Source organism: Marmota marmota, unplaced genomic scaffold (assembly GCF_001458135.2).
Source record: "Marmota marmota marmota unplaced genomic scaffold, marMar, whole genome shotgun sequence".
NCBI classification, from domain to species: Eukaryota; Metazoa; Chordata; class Mammalia; order Rodentia; family Sciuridae; genus Marmota; species Marmota marmota.
Window position 1 is genome coordinate 8,134,126 of NW_026000205.1, and position 13,127 is coordinate 8,147,252.

General features: G+C 50.3%; 1 protein-coding gene across 2 annotated transcripts in view; it reads left to right on the forward strand.

Moving 5' to 3' along the window:
- The window catches only part of LOC107151466 (Fc gamma binding protein), a 36,339-nt gene extending 25,739 nt beyond the window's left edge, over positions 1-10,600 (forward strand). For both annotated transcript variants that reach the window (XM_048790915.1, XM_048790914.1), the window contains 8 exons: positions 109-725; positions 1,064-1,607; positions 2,578-3,155; positions 3,424-4,000; positions 5,034-5,233; positions 7,709-8,092; positions 10,047-10,309; positions 10,448-10,600. In XM_048790915.1, the coding sequence (XP_048646872.1) occupies positions 109-725; positions 1,064-1,607; positions 2,578-3,155; positions 3,424-4,000; positions 5,034-5,233; positions 7,709-8,092; positions 10,047-10,309; positions 10,448-10,457 (3,173 nt within the window). In that variant the 3' untranslated portion in view covers positions 10,458-10,600. The remainder of the gene's footprint in view (positions 1-108; positions 726-1,063; positions 1,608-2,577; positions 3,156-3,423; positions 4,001-5,033; positions 5,234-7,708; positions 8,093-10,046; positions 10,310-10,447) is intronic.
- Positions 10,601-13,127: the final 2,527 nt, after the last annotated feature.

The window sequence follows — 13,127 nt, forward strand, 5'->3', positions numbered from 1 at the left end:
CTCTCTCTCTCTCTCTCTCTCTGCCCCGCTTTTTCTGTTTCCGTCTCTTTCCACCCTGTCCCAGGACCCCCCTCCAAATGCTGTTCTCTCTCCCACTTCTACCCACAGAGATCTCCTGCCCTGAAAACAGCCACTACGAGCTCTGTGGCCCACCCTGCCCAGCCAGCTGCCCGCCCCCTGAGCCTACCACGAAACCAGCTGTGTGTGAGGGCCCCTGCGCTGAGGGCTGCCAGTGTAATGAAGGCTTCGTGTTGAGTGGCCACCGATGCGTTCCCCTGGACGGCGGCTGTGGCTGCTGGGCCAATGGCACCTACTACGAGGCAGGCAGTGAGTTTTGGGCTGATGCCACCTGCTCTCAGCGATGCCACTGTGGGCCTAAGGGTGGCCCATTGTCCTGCACACCCAGCAGCTGTGGGCTGGGTGAACAGTGTACCTTGCTACCCTCTGGCCAGCACGGCTGCCAACCTGTCAGCACAGCTGAGTGCCAGGCCTGGGGTGACCCCCACTACACCACCCTGGATGGCCACCGATTCGACTTCCAAGGCACCTGCGAATACCTCCTGAGTGGGCCCTGCCCTGAACCACCCAAGGGGACTGAGAACTTCACCGTCACTGTGGTCAATGAGCACCGGGGCAGTCAGGCTGTCAGCTACACCCGCAGTGTCACTCTGCATGTCTACGGCCACAGCCTGACACTCAGTGCCCGCTGGCCCAGGAAGCTACAGGTGAGCAGAGATGGGAGCCAGACAGTGGGGGGTCAGCTGATCCCCACAGCACCTTTCACAACTTAGCACCCACATGATGAAGGGGTTCAGAGTATAGCCCTAGGAGCCTGACAGTTTGGATCAGCTGCCTCGGACTCTCTGAGCCTTAGTAGATTCCTTTGTAAAATGAATCTGCAGAAAGTACCTGCTTCAGAGTAACCAAAGAGGCCCATGACACGTTGTCTACAGATGCTTAAGGGCGGTTCCGTGCGGAGGTTCCACGGCTAATATGAGGTGGAGATAGGATTAGACCCCGGGATCCACGCCACTCACTGCCGTCCCCCTTCCCACGGCCGCAGGTGGACGGCGAGCTCGTGGCGCTACCCTTCCAGAAGGACCCACTCCTGCACGCGTACCTGAGCGGCGCCGACGTGGTGGTGACCACGGCCTTTGGGCTCTCGCTGACTTTCGACGGGGATAGCTTTGTGCGCCTGCGCGTGCCAGCGGCGTACGCGGGCGCCCTCTGTGGCCTGTGTGGTAACTACAACAAGAATCCGGCCGACGACCTGAACGCGGTGGGCGGGAAGCCAGAAGGTTGGCAGGTGGGCGGCGAACCTGGCTGTGGGGAGTGCGTGCCAGGGCCGTGCCCGGCACCCTGCACGCCCGCAGAGCAGGAGTCCTTCGGCGGCCCCAACGCCTGTGGTATGATCTCGGCCCCCGACGGCCCACTAGCACCCTGCCACAGCCTGGTGCCACCTGACCAGTACTTCAAAGCCTGCTTGCTGGACGCCTGCCAGACCCAGGGCCATCAGGGAGGCCTCTGCCCTGCTTTGGCCGCCTACGTGGCAGCCTGCCAGGCCGCTGGGGCAATTATCGAAGAGTGGAGGAAGCCTGATTTTTGTCGTAAGTACTGATCCATACATAGTGCACATAGTGAGAGTCCCCCCTGTCACTTCCCAGAGCCCTCCTGCCTCCATTGGGCTCGGGGCCATTCTCCTGTCCCTGAGTCAGATATCTCCTCAGAGACTCCTTGGAATTCACACACTGAAATACACCAGATCAGGTGTGGGCCTTGAAATACACAAGATCAGCTAGACACACCTGGTCAGAAACTCAAGAGTCCAATACGCTCTGGGGAACTCATGCACTCAGATATCCTAGTCAGATGAACTAGTTGGTTGACCGAAAGTCACCCAGCAAGGAACCCCTGATCAGAGAGACCTAGTGAGCTACATACCTGGTCAGATGCCCCTGAGCTGTCTTATACAATGGAATACACCCAGTCACACAGAATTGGCCACATACCTTCAATGGTATCGAGCTAGATTATACACTGAGACACTGAAGTCACTTAAACCCAGATGGAATCAGGAGTCTGACAGTTTCAGGGAGATTCATTCAGATTCATAGTCAGATAGTCCTGGGCCATTCCCTACAAGAAGATCTGGGTCAAGTTTACCTGGTTCGCTTCATACAATCAGATACACATGCCCTGAAACACACTGTGTCAGAGACTGTAGATGCTCCTGATCATGTCAGCCACCACAATCAGCTCCACTCAGACAGGTTGATACCCTGAGGCCCATCTGGCCCACACCCCAGGTGTACTTACACTTTGAGATGGATGTGATCAAATTCACCAGGCAGCCACTGATCTTTAGAAGTCCTTGGTCAGGTTATCACACACCTTGGTCTGAGCTGCTCCTCTCACACACACCTGAAATCCCACACTGAGTCCTGCTGTAGGGTGTACTGGATCAGATCTCTACACCCAACCATACACACCAGATTGGTCCAAGCAGGTCCTCCCACCAGGGACCTCCTCTTGCCCACCTTTGCACCTGCCTGGCTCACGCCTTTTGTGTCCCCCCAGCTTTCCAGTGCCCTGCAAATAGCCACTATGAGCTCTGTGGGGACTCCTGCCCGGTGAGCTGCCCAAGCTTCACAGCACCCGAGGGCTGTGAGTCCACCTGCCGTGAGGGCTGTGTCTGTGATGCTGACTTCGTGCTTAGTGGTGACACCTGTGTGCCTGTGAGCCAGTGCGGCTGCCTCCATGATGGCCGCTACTACCCACTGGGCGCGACCTTCTACCCGGGCCCTGAGTGTGAGCGGCGCTGTGAGTGTGGGCCACATGGCCAGGTCAACTGCCTGGATGGCGAAGCCTGTGGACCCTATGAGGAGTGTCGAAGAGAGGATGGCATCCAGGCTTGTTATCCCACGGGCTGTGGTCGCTGCATGGCCAACGGAGGCATCCACTATGTCACCTTTGATGGGCGTGTCTATGACCTGCATGGCACCTGTTCTTATGTCTTGGCCGAAGTCTGCCTCCCGAAGTCTGGTGATGAGAAATTTAGCATTGTACTTGAGAAGAAGAACACATCATCCGAACAATCCCAACGCCTGCGCGTTACTGTGGATGAGCAGGTTGTGAGTCTGGATCAAGGGCCAACGGTAAGTGAACATGACCCTGACCTGGGGTTCTGAGGGCACACAGCTCCGCTCAGGGAATTCCAAGGGAGTCATTACCTCACCCTGTAGGTTCCGAGGGAGATGTTAAGCCAACCCAGGGGTTTTGAAAGAAATAGGACCCCACCCTGATAGAGTAGGGGGAGACACACCTACCACCATGAGGGCCTGACAGGTATACAGCTCCCCACTGGGAACATGAGGGGCAGCCTCACCCACTGTGATCCCCAACCCACCTGACCCTTCCATCCAGGTCACTGTGGACGGCGAGGCTGTGGCCCTGCCCGTGTCTGTGGGCCCTGTGCGGGTGACTTCCGAAGGCCGACACCTGATTCTGCAGACGACCAAGGGGCTGCGGATCCTCTACGACGGCAACTTCCACATCCTCATATCCATCCCTAGCTCCTTCCATGGACGGGTCTGTGGCCTCTGTGGGAACTTCAATGGCAACTGGAGCGACGACTTTGCCCTTCCTACTGGCAAAATAACTACCAGCGTGGAGGCCTTTGGAGCTTCGTGGAAAGACATGGACTCCTCCCAGGAGGGTTGTTTTGAGGGTTGTGGGCCTCAGGGCTGCCCTGTGTGCTTGGCAGAGGAGACAAAACCCTATGAGGACAACAAGGTCTGTGGCATGCTCCAAGACCCCCAGGGCCCCTTCGCGACCTGCCATAAGGTGCTGAAGCCCTCTGAATACTTCCGCCAATGTGTGTATGACATGTGCACCCACAAGGGTGACGAAGCCTTCCTCTGCCAGCACCTGGCGGCGTATACAGCAGACTGTCAGGCAGCCGGCTCGTCCGTGAAGCCCTGGAGGTCAGACAGCTTCTGCTGTGAGTGTCCATGGGCCCTTCAGAGGATGCCTGGCCTGTTCCTTCTCTGACTGTGGCTCGGGAAGTCCCTCCCTATGACAGTGCTCCCCCCAGCTCCCTCCACAGCAGCCTCTGAGGCTTCTCTCCTACCCCCTGACTGTGCCTCCTCAGACTCCTTTCAGGGATGCACTCTCCTCCAACTTGACCTTCACTTCTTCCCTGGCATTCGATCCAGCTTTCTGGGGTAACCTCCGAGGAAGGGTTGGGCAGGTCAGCAGTCCATACAAGCCTGAGTCTGTGGCGCATCCCAAACCCCCAAGCAATGCCACCGCCATTAGATTCCAAACAGGATTTGACCTCTCCTTCAAATCCCCAAGGAAGGGACGTGTTCCCTTAAGACTCTCTGAGATAAGTTGATGACCATTCATGTCCCAAGGGAGAGCTGTCACCTTCAGTCTTCTCAGGGAAGGACCTATAACTGGGGCCATCACCCATCCCACAGCCTTGGATCTGTCCTCAGTGGTGACCATGGACTCAGTCTGTCTCCAACCCTGAACTCTCCCCTGACTGCCAGCCCCAAGGCCTGGTAGAAACCTTCCCCTGGGTGTCCTTAGAGTCCCTCACACCTGCTATGTTCCCAGTGGAACTCAGAATTTTACCCTAAACCTGATCCTTCTCTCTCCTGCCCTGGTGGCCAACTCAGGGCAGCTGCACCAGCCTCCAGTTGCTTAGCCGGAACCCAGGCCTTCTCCTGAGTGTGTCCCTGGGTCCTCATGGCCCCTGTTTTTCTCCTATGTCTGCCCATCCCCACTCCCCTCTGCCTGTACTTCCCCATCCCAGGCCTGATCCCTCCATCTATTCTTCCCAATGCAGCATGGTCACTTGGGGCACTTGCTGTCTGCAGCTAGATGTGAGCTCTGTAGGACAGAGTTCAGGGTTGGCTTCATCAATTGTCTTCAGCATCACCCCACCCAGGGCTGGGTGGGCAGAATGTCCCATTAGGTATTCCATGCCCTCCTGAAGGTGTCACCCCATCCTGCCCCTGTCTCTGCAGCTCTCAAGTGCCCAGCCCACAGCCACTACTCCATGTGCACTCACCACTGCCAGAGCTCCTGTGCGGCTCTCTCCGGCCTCACAGGCTGCACCATCCGCTGCTTTGAGGGCTGCGAATGTGATGACCGATTCCTGCTCTCCCAGGGTGTCTGCATCCCTGCTCAAGACTGCGGCTGTACCTATCAAGACCGATACTTGCCGGTGAGCAGGGACTTGAGGTGGGCAGGGGTGATTGGAGGAGCTTGAGGGAGACTCAGAGCTTCTGTGGTGATCTTCTCATGGATAGGGACAGAGGCACAAGCACCATTTCCTGGCTGAGTGACTTGATATGGAGAACCTGTATGAGTTTCCTAAAGCTGCTATAACAAATTATCCCAGACCCAGTAGTTTAAAACAAGAGAAAATAATTCTTCCACAGTTTGGAGGTCCGAGGTCAGAAAGCAGAATCACTGAGCTGAAATCACAGTGTTGGCAGGGTGGCGAGGTCTCTGGAGGCTCCAGGGCAGAATATCTGATCCTTGCTTCTCCTACTACAGGCATTTCTTGGTTTGTGGCCACACCACTCTGATCTCTTCCTCCTCTCCTGTGCGTGGGCCACAAAAATCTCCCTCTGCCTCTCTCTTCTTGCTATTTCCCCCATTTTACAAATAAAGAAGTTGTGATGTAGAGAAAGCAAGTGGCTCTAACTTGCACCACTTCCAAGTGGATCCAAATTCCTACTCTTCCTTCAGGTCTCACCACCTGCTAGAAGCCATCCAGAAAACCCCTCAGCTAGGTCATCTGGACTCCCACCCCCGCCCCCGTGCCTCCTCATCTCACTCCAACCCTCTGCCTGCACCTCCCCATAGCCCTGACCCCTCTGCCCTTGCTCCCCTATTCAAGACCTGTGCCTTCTGTCTGCGATGGAAGTTTTATTAGGCTTGTGAATCTGGCATTCAGGGGGAGACACATGGCCCACAGATAGAAATGTGGGAGTCATCAATATGCACAGTGCCATTAGTCCTTCTGTGTGCAGTGTCCACATCATGGATTCAACTGACCACAGATGGAAAATATTTCAAAACAAAGTTGCATCTGTTCTGACAACATGTGCCGACTTTTTCTTGCCATTATTCCCTAAACAATATATGCAGTACAACTGCTATTTACGTAGCATTTACATTGTGCCAGGCACGAGAAGTAACCTAGAGAAGACTTAATGTGCACAGGAGGATGTGCGCAGGTTATATGCCAGGGCTATGCCATTTTATATAAAGAACTTGAGCAGCTACAGGTGCGCCTCTGGATCCTGGAACTGAGGGATGACTGTGTTTATTTTATTCATTACACTGACCTTTTTCTTTCAAGGTTTTCAAATATTTATTTATCAATTTATTTATTTATCGGTATCAGGAATTGAATTCAAGGGCACTCAACTACTGAACCACATCCCCAGCCCTATTTTGAATTTTATTTAGAGACAAAATCTCACTGAGTTGCTTAGTGCCTCATTTTTGCTGAAACTGGGTTTGAACTCACAGTCCTCCTGCCTCAGCCTCCCAAGCCGCTGGGATTACAGGTGTGTGCCACCATGCCGGCAAACTTAAGAAAAAAATATAAGAAGCCGGGTGTGGTGTCACACACCTGTAATTCCAGCAACTTGCCGGGCTGAGACAGAAGGACTGCAAGTTCAAGGGCAGCCTTGGTAAATTAGTGAGTCCCGCAGAAATTGAGTGAGACTCTGTCTCACAATAAAATTAAAAAAAATAAATAAAGGACTTGGGATGTAGCTCAGTGGTAAAGGGCCCCTGGATTAAATTCATAGTACAAAAAAAAAAAAAAAGCCAAAGAAAAATTGGAAGAATAGTACAAAGCCCTCCTGTATACCCTTCAGTGAGGTTTTTCATTTGTTGATATTATGCCACATTTGCTTTATCATCCTCTGAATATAAATATATATCTATTATTTTCTCTCAATTCTCAGTTGAGAAAATGTTGCAAATGTAATTCTCTTTTACTCATAAGTACTTTACCATGTGTTTCCTCAGATGAAGGAAATTCATTTATATGACACATAATTATCAAGACCATGAAGCTGGGGCTGGGATTGTGGCTCAGCAGTAGACACTCGCCTAGCACATGTGAGGAGCTGGGTTCGATCCTCAGCACCACATAAAAATAAATAAATAAAATAAAGGGATTGTGTCCAACTACAACTAAAAAAAAAAAAAGATTAAAAAACAGGAAGTTAACATTGATTCAGTACTAATCTGTAGATTTTATTCAAATTTCATCTGTTGTCCCAGTATTTTTATTTATTTACTTATTTAGGGTACCGGGGATTGAACTCATGGGCACTCAACCACTGAGTTGCTTAGAGCCTCACTTTTGCTGAGGCTGGCTTTGAACTTGTGATCCTCCTGCTTCAGCCTCCTGAGACAGAGAGAGTGTGGGGGCGGGGTGTGGGGGCGGTCAGGCCTCTTGAGGTCTAGACACAAACCTGGCACAACATGGCTTCTGCTGTATTTGATTGACCAAGCATAGTCTTAAGGCCTACCTAGATTCATGGATAGGAGAAACACACTTCATTTCTTAGAGTCTTTTGCAAAATCACCCTGCCTGAGTAGAGGATGGGGGGGCTTGTGGCCATTGCTGCAGTCTCTGTCTCACCCTAACCTGGCCCCATTCTGTGCACAGGTGAACTCCTCCCTGTTGACCTCAGACTGCAGTGAGCGCTGTTCCTGTTCCTCAAGCAAGGGTCTGACATGTGAGGCAGCTGGCTGTCCAGCAGGCCATGTCTGTGGTATCCAGGAAGGATCCCGGAAATGCCAGGCTGCCCAAGGTCTCTGTACCCTCTCCTTGGGTGCCCAAATCACCACCTTCGATGGGGCCAATAGTACCTTCAGCTCCCCTGGTGTCTATGAGATATCTTCCCGCTGCCCAACACTACGGCCGACCATCCCCTGGTACCGTGTGGTTGCTAATGTCCAGCCCTGCCATGAAAAGCCTGAAACCGTGAGCCAGTTCCACATCTTCTTCCAAGAGGGTATTGTCACTGTGACCCCAGGCAAGGGCGTGTGGGTAAGTCAGGGCATGGAAGGTGGGATGTCTCCCCTGGATTTTCCTTCTTCCTGTTGCAATGTTCTTCTACATTCCTGGCTCCTTGGCTGCCCTGCTGTTTTCCTTATCAAGATCTCTGCAGTATGGTCTCTAAATTTGTATTTGTCTCAACACTTCAGATTTAGTGCCTTCATAGGGTTGAGTTCTTGGGAAGCAAAAACACACTCAAGTAACTTAATAGTTTTAGTATCAATCAAGACTCAAATTGCTTTAAGCAAAAAAATTAATTGATTGGCCCACATAACTAGAAAATCCAGAGAAAGAGCCTCAGGAGTGGCTGGATCCAGGTGCCCTGGCAATATTATCAGGAATTTATACCTCTATTTTTTAGACTTATTGTTCACCAGATCAGCTTCATTCCTTTCATAGGAAGATAACCCTCCAACTTCCCCAAGCTATGCCCCATCAGCTTAGCTACCTCAGCAGAAATTGATTCAACAAAAGACCCAAGATTTTGTCTCTCTGGGCCAGTTTGGATTCATGCCTATGCCTGGAATCAATCACTGCAGCCTTAGGGATGGAATGCTGCGAATGGTCAGTCTGGGGTCACATGACCATCAGGGTTCCCCTGGAGATGGCCCCAGACCATCTCCAGTTTCACAGATATACTAGGAGAACTCAGCATATGGTTGTATTTCTGAGAATTATTACAATGAAAGAATACAAAGAAAAATCTACAAAGAGGAAAGATGTACCAAGCAAAATCCAGAGGAACCTAGCCCAAGCTTCCCACAGTTCTCCCCTCCTGGAATCATGCGGGGTGTGCATAATCCTCCAGCGATACTCTGTGACAAAACATGTAAAATGAAATGCTGTCTACCAGGGAAGTTCATTAGCGTCTCCTAGGGTTTGCACAGGGGTCTGGTCACCTAGGCACACTCTGCATAGTGCATACCAAAATTTCAGACTCCCTGGAAGGAAACTCCCAAGTGTTCAGCCTTACTAGATTATAAGTCTTATGTGAGCAGGGATCCTGGCCATCTTGATGACCAGTTTTTTTTTTTCCAGTACCCAGCTCAGGGCATCTAGAAGGAAAAGTTTGATTTTGTGAAAAAACTCAGCCTTCCTTCCTCTGTGCCACACTGTGCTTGGTAAGAGAAATGACTCTGATCCAGGTTGCAGCCGGTGAGACTGTCCATCTACCAAGTCTCCGTCTATCTCACTGCCTCTCCTTCCTTCCAGCATCTATTTTCCATCCTCCATTTTTTCCTATCTCCTTCCTTCCTTCCTTCCTTCCACCCACACCTCCATGCATCAATCCATCAGATCTGTATCTACTTTTTCCTATCTATCTACCTGTCTCTCCAGTTATCTGACAGGAAAACCCAGAAACAAGAGCATCTGGGGAAAAGAGAACATCTCTTTCAAAGAACTTGCTATGGCAAGTTCACATTAGAAGGATTCATTCGTCCACTAAATTGACAACCATTTTTTAAAGAAGAAATTCACAAGGTTACTGAGTCTGCAGCTGATGACAAAGAAACAAAATTTCCTCTCATACTTGTTAAGATCATTACTTACCTTCCGATGTCACCATTACAAAAATAAAGGATAATGTTGCTCTTGTTAGGAAACCAGTAATAGACTCAAAGTTTCTTTTCTTTTGAAGACTAGGATCAAGCAGGATGACCTTGGGGTTTGTTTGTTTATCTATCTGAGTCAAAGTGCTTTTCCCCTGTGACCTGGGGATGTTATGTGGGTCCCTCAGTCCATTTCTCGTCCATCTACTCTCCACCCTTTTTACCCATCCGCTCAGATCTCCAGCTGTCTTCTGATGTAGTCATTCCTGCATCAAGTGCACCTGCATCTTTGCTTTAGCACCGTGAGCTTTGTTCTCTAGCTTGGACTCTCCATCTTCATAACACCCCAGCTCTTCTGTGGCTCTGGCTTCACCTCCATCTTTTCCCACTACCAGGTGAATGGTCTTCCAGTGGATCTTCCAGCAGAAGTGTTCTCATCTGTGTCTGTGAGGCAGACACCGGATGGCTCCATGCTAGTCAACCAGAAGGGAGGGGTCCAAATCCAACTTGAGACCAATGGGCAGCTGGCTGTGATGGTTGGTGATGAGCATTCTGGCAAGCTGTGTGGGGCCTGCGGAAACTTTGACGGGGTCCATACCAATGATGTGCCCACGGAGACAGGAATGGAGAAATGGAAAGCAAAGGACTTCTCCCAATGGTGAGGGCTGGTGTGAGGGCTGTCATGTTGGAGCCAGGATTCTTGAGGGCAGGAGGATCTGGATCCTCTTGGGAAGCAGGCAGGTTGGGTGGGTTGCCTAGTCCGTTAGAGGAGGTGCTGAGTGTTTGTCTCTTGCAGTTATGACTGATGAATCATCCACTGGGAATGAAGACTTCAAGACTTGACCCTTCTGGAGGTGAAAGGATGTACTGTGTGCCCTTACCCTGCTCTACCCCTTTGCTGAGCCATTGAGGCCCAATGTGAGAGCACTGAATAAATATCTCAAGCCAAGCTGCACGCTGATGTTTCTTTTTCATGCTTTCTCATCCTGACTTTCCTTCCAGCACAGGACGGGAATCTGGGAAGTGAACATTGGGGGTGAGAGGAGCGGTGCATGCATGCTTAGATGCATGAGTAGATGAATCTACTGGTGGCTGGGATGGGAAAAGGGTGAATGGGGAAACAGGAAGATGTGGAAATGGATGATTAGAGGAATGGATGGGTGAAAGGACAAACGATTGGAGGGAGGAAAGAAACAGATGAAGGAGAGATCGCTAGATTCTGACTTCATCATTTATAATCCTAGCGATGTCCTAAATTTCTCTCTGACTCGTTTCCTCTTCTTTAAAGCAGAATGATTGACCGCACTTAAAAAGCTGGAGTGCAGATTTAACGTGTAAATTCAACCAATAAGTCAAAAATGGAAGATGAGGGCACTGAGAAAATACAGGGGAGGTTCCAAAAGCCAAATGGAAAAAAAAAGCATATTAAGCAAGAGGGAGTGTCAAATGTTACTGATGATAAATAAAATTAGGGAAGAAGATTTACCATTGGCATTAGCAACAGGGAGGTCCTTAGTGATCTAAAGAAAAATATTTTGGTGGGATGATGGCGGGAAAAATTGGATTAAAATGGGTCCAAGAGAAAAGATGAGAAGAAATGAAGACAGTAAGTGTAGAAAACAGCTTCAAGATTTATTATGAACCAGCCAACATGGCCGGGTGGTTTTCGCTCAACAGCCAGGGTGCTGGGGCTGTAACTAGGGGGGTGCTATCAATCCAGTTTGGCAATGGGAAGGTGTGGCAATAGTGATGGTGGGGAATCTGGATGGTAAAGGGTAATGTGGTCACAATGGGGTGAGGACAATGAACAGGCAGGCAACTCAATGGAGTGCTGGGGAGGAAGGATCAATGGGAGCATTCGCCTCAGAGGGAGTGAGGTGGAGACATAGGAGGTGATGGACGGAAAGCAAGAGGCCCCAAACTAAACTCCCGTAGGGGCTATAGTTTTAGGGCTGGCACTGTTTAGACACAGGTTCTTTCTTCCTCAGCATCTGGAATCTCTAGGGCTATCACAGTCACCACTGTGTCCTCAGCACAAGGTTTTTGGTTTTGTTTTTGATACTGGTGAAACCATGGCTGCCCTACCACTGAGTTACATCGCCAGCCCTTTGTCATTTTTAAATTTTGAGACGGACTTTCACAAAGTTTCCCAGGCAGATCTCCAACTTGTGAACCTCCTGCCTCAGGCTCCCTGGTTGCTGGGATTTCAGGTGTGCACTACCATGCCTGACCCCTGCAGGAGGTCTAAGTGTGACCATAGGGGAGAAGGGCTAGGTGGAATACAGGATCACTGGGCAGGGGTGGGGAGTGGGGGTGAAGGTCAAGGCACTGAGAGGCCAGAATGGTTGAAAGATCATCTATCTGGATTTGGAAATCATGAAAAATAATGATGGGAGCAGCGTAGGTAGCAGTAAGTCCCATGGGAGCTAAAATTGCAAAGAGCAGAAGTGGCTTGGGAGTTGATAGAGTTGGCAGTAATAAAGCAGTTGCTACAATGTGGCTAGGGAAACTTCAAAATTTCCTTAGGGAGGAGACAGAGGGGGGTTTAGAAATGACAGCCAGGAGCTGGGTACCGTGGCTCACGTCTGTAATCACAGTGGTTGGGGAGGCTGAGGCAGGAGGATCATGAGTTCCAAGCCAGCCTCCGCAACTCAGCAAGGCCCCAAGCAACTCAGTGAGACCCTGTCTCTATAAAAAATGTTAAAAAGGGCCAGGGATGTGGCTCAGTGGTTAAGTGACCCTGGGTTCAATCCCTGGAACCAAAAAAGAAAAAAAGAAAAGAAAAATGACACTGAGGAGCTAGGGGGTCTTATCCCATCTACAGATCAAATGGGTATGAGGGTGGAAGGGAAATAAGTCCTCTGCATGGAAAGCTCCATCAGGGGAAAGCAAGTGGTACTTAGAGGTAGAAAGTAAAAGAAAGCTTCAGAGGAAGATGAGATGATGGGGAGCATCAGAAACAGCCCCAAGTGGCTCTCTCACCTCAGTCCTACCCTGTCTGCCTGTGCTTCCTTTATTGGCCTGGCTCTGGGCTTACACTGTGCAGAGACCAGTCTGTTTCCTGACTGGACTGTCAGCTCCAGGAGGACAGAGCCTGGGGCTGTTTCAGTCGACACTGTGTCCCTAGCACAAGTAGGGACAGGAGGCACTCACTAATTACTTGCTGAAAATGCCAATTTCAAGTCGACAGAGTAAGTTGGCAGGTGAAATACATTGGAACCAGGAGATAGTGCCAGGACTCCAAGAAACAAGGCTGGCAGCCCAAATCTGCACTGTACTCTGAGTAATTTTGTCCTTCAGAAAAAAAAAAAAAAATAACTAGAAGGCCAACAGTAAATTCTGTAAGAAATAGGTAACACTATCTTGAATTGGACCCATTTAAATTATTGCAGTTCCTAGAAATCCAGAATAGACTCAACTATTTCATCCCACAGTTTTGAAGAAAAAAAAAAGTTTTTTTAAACAAGGGATTGAAC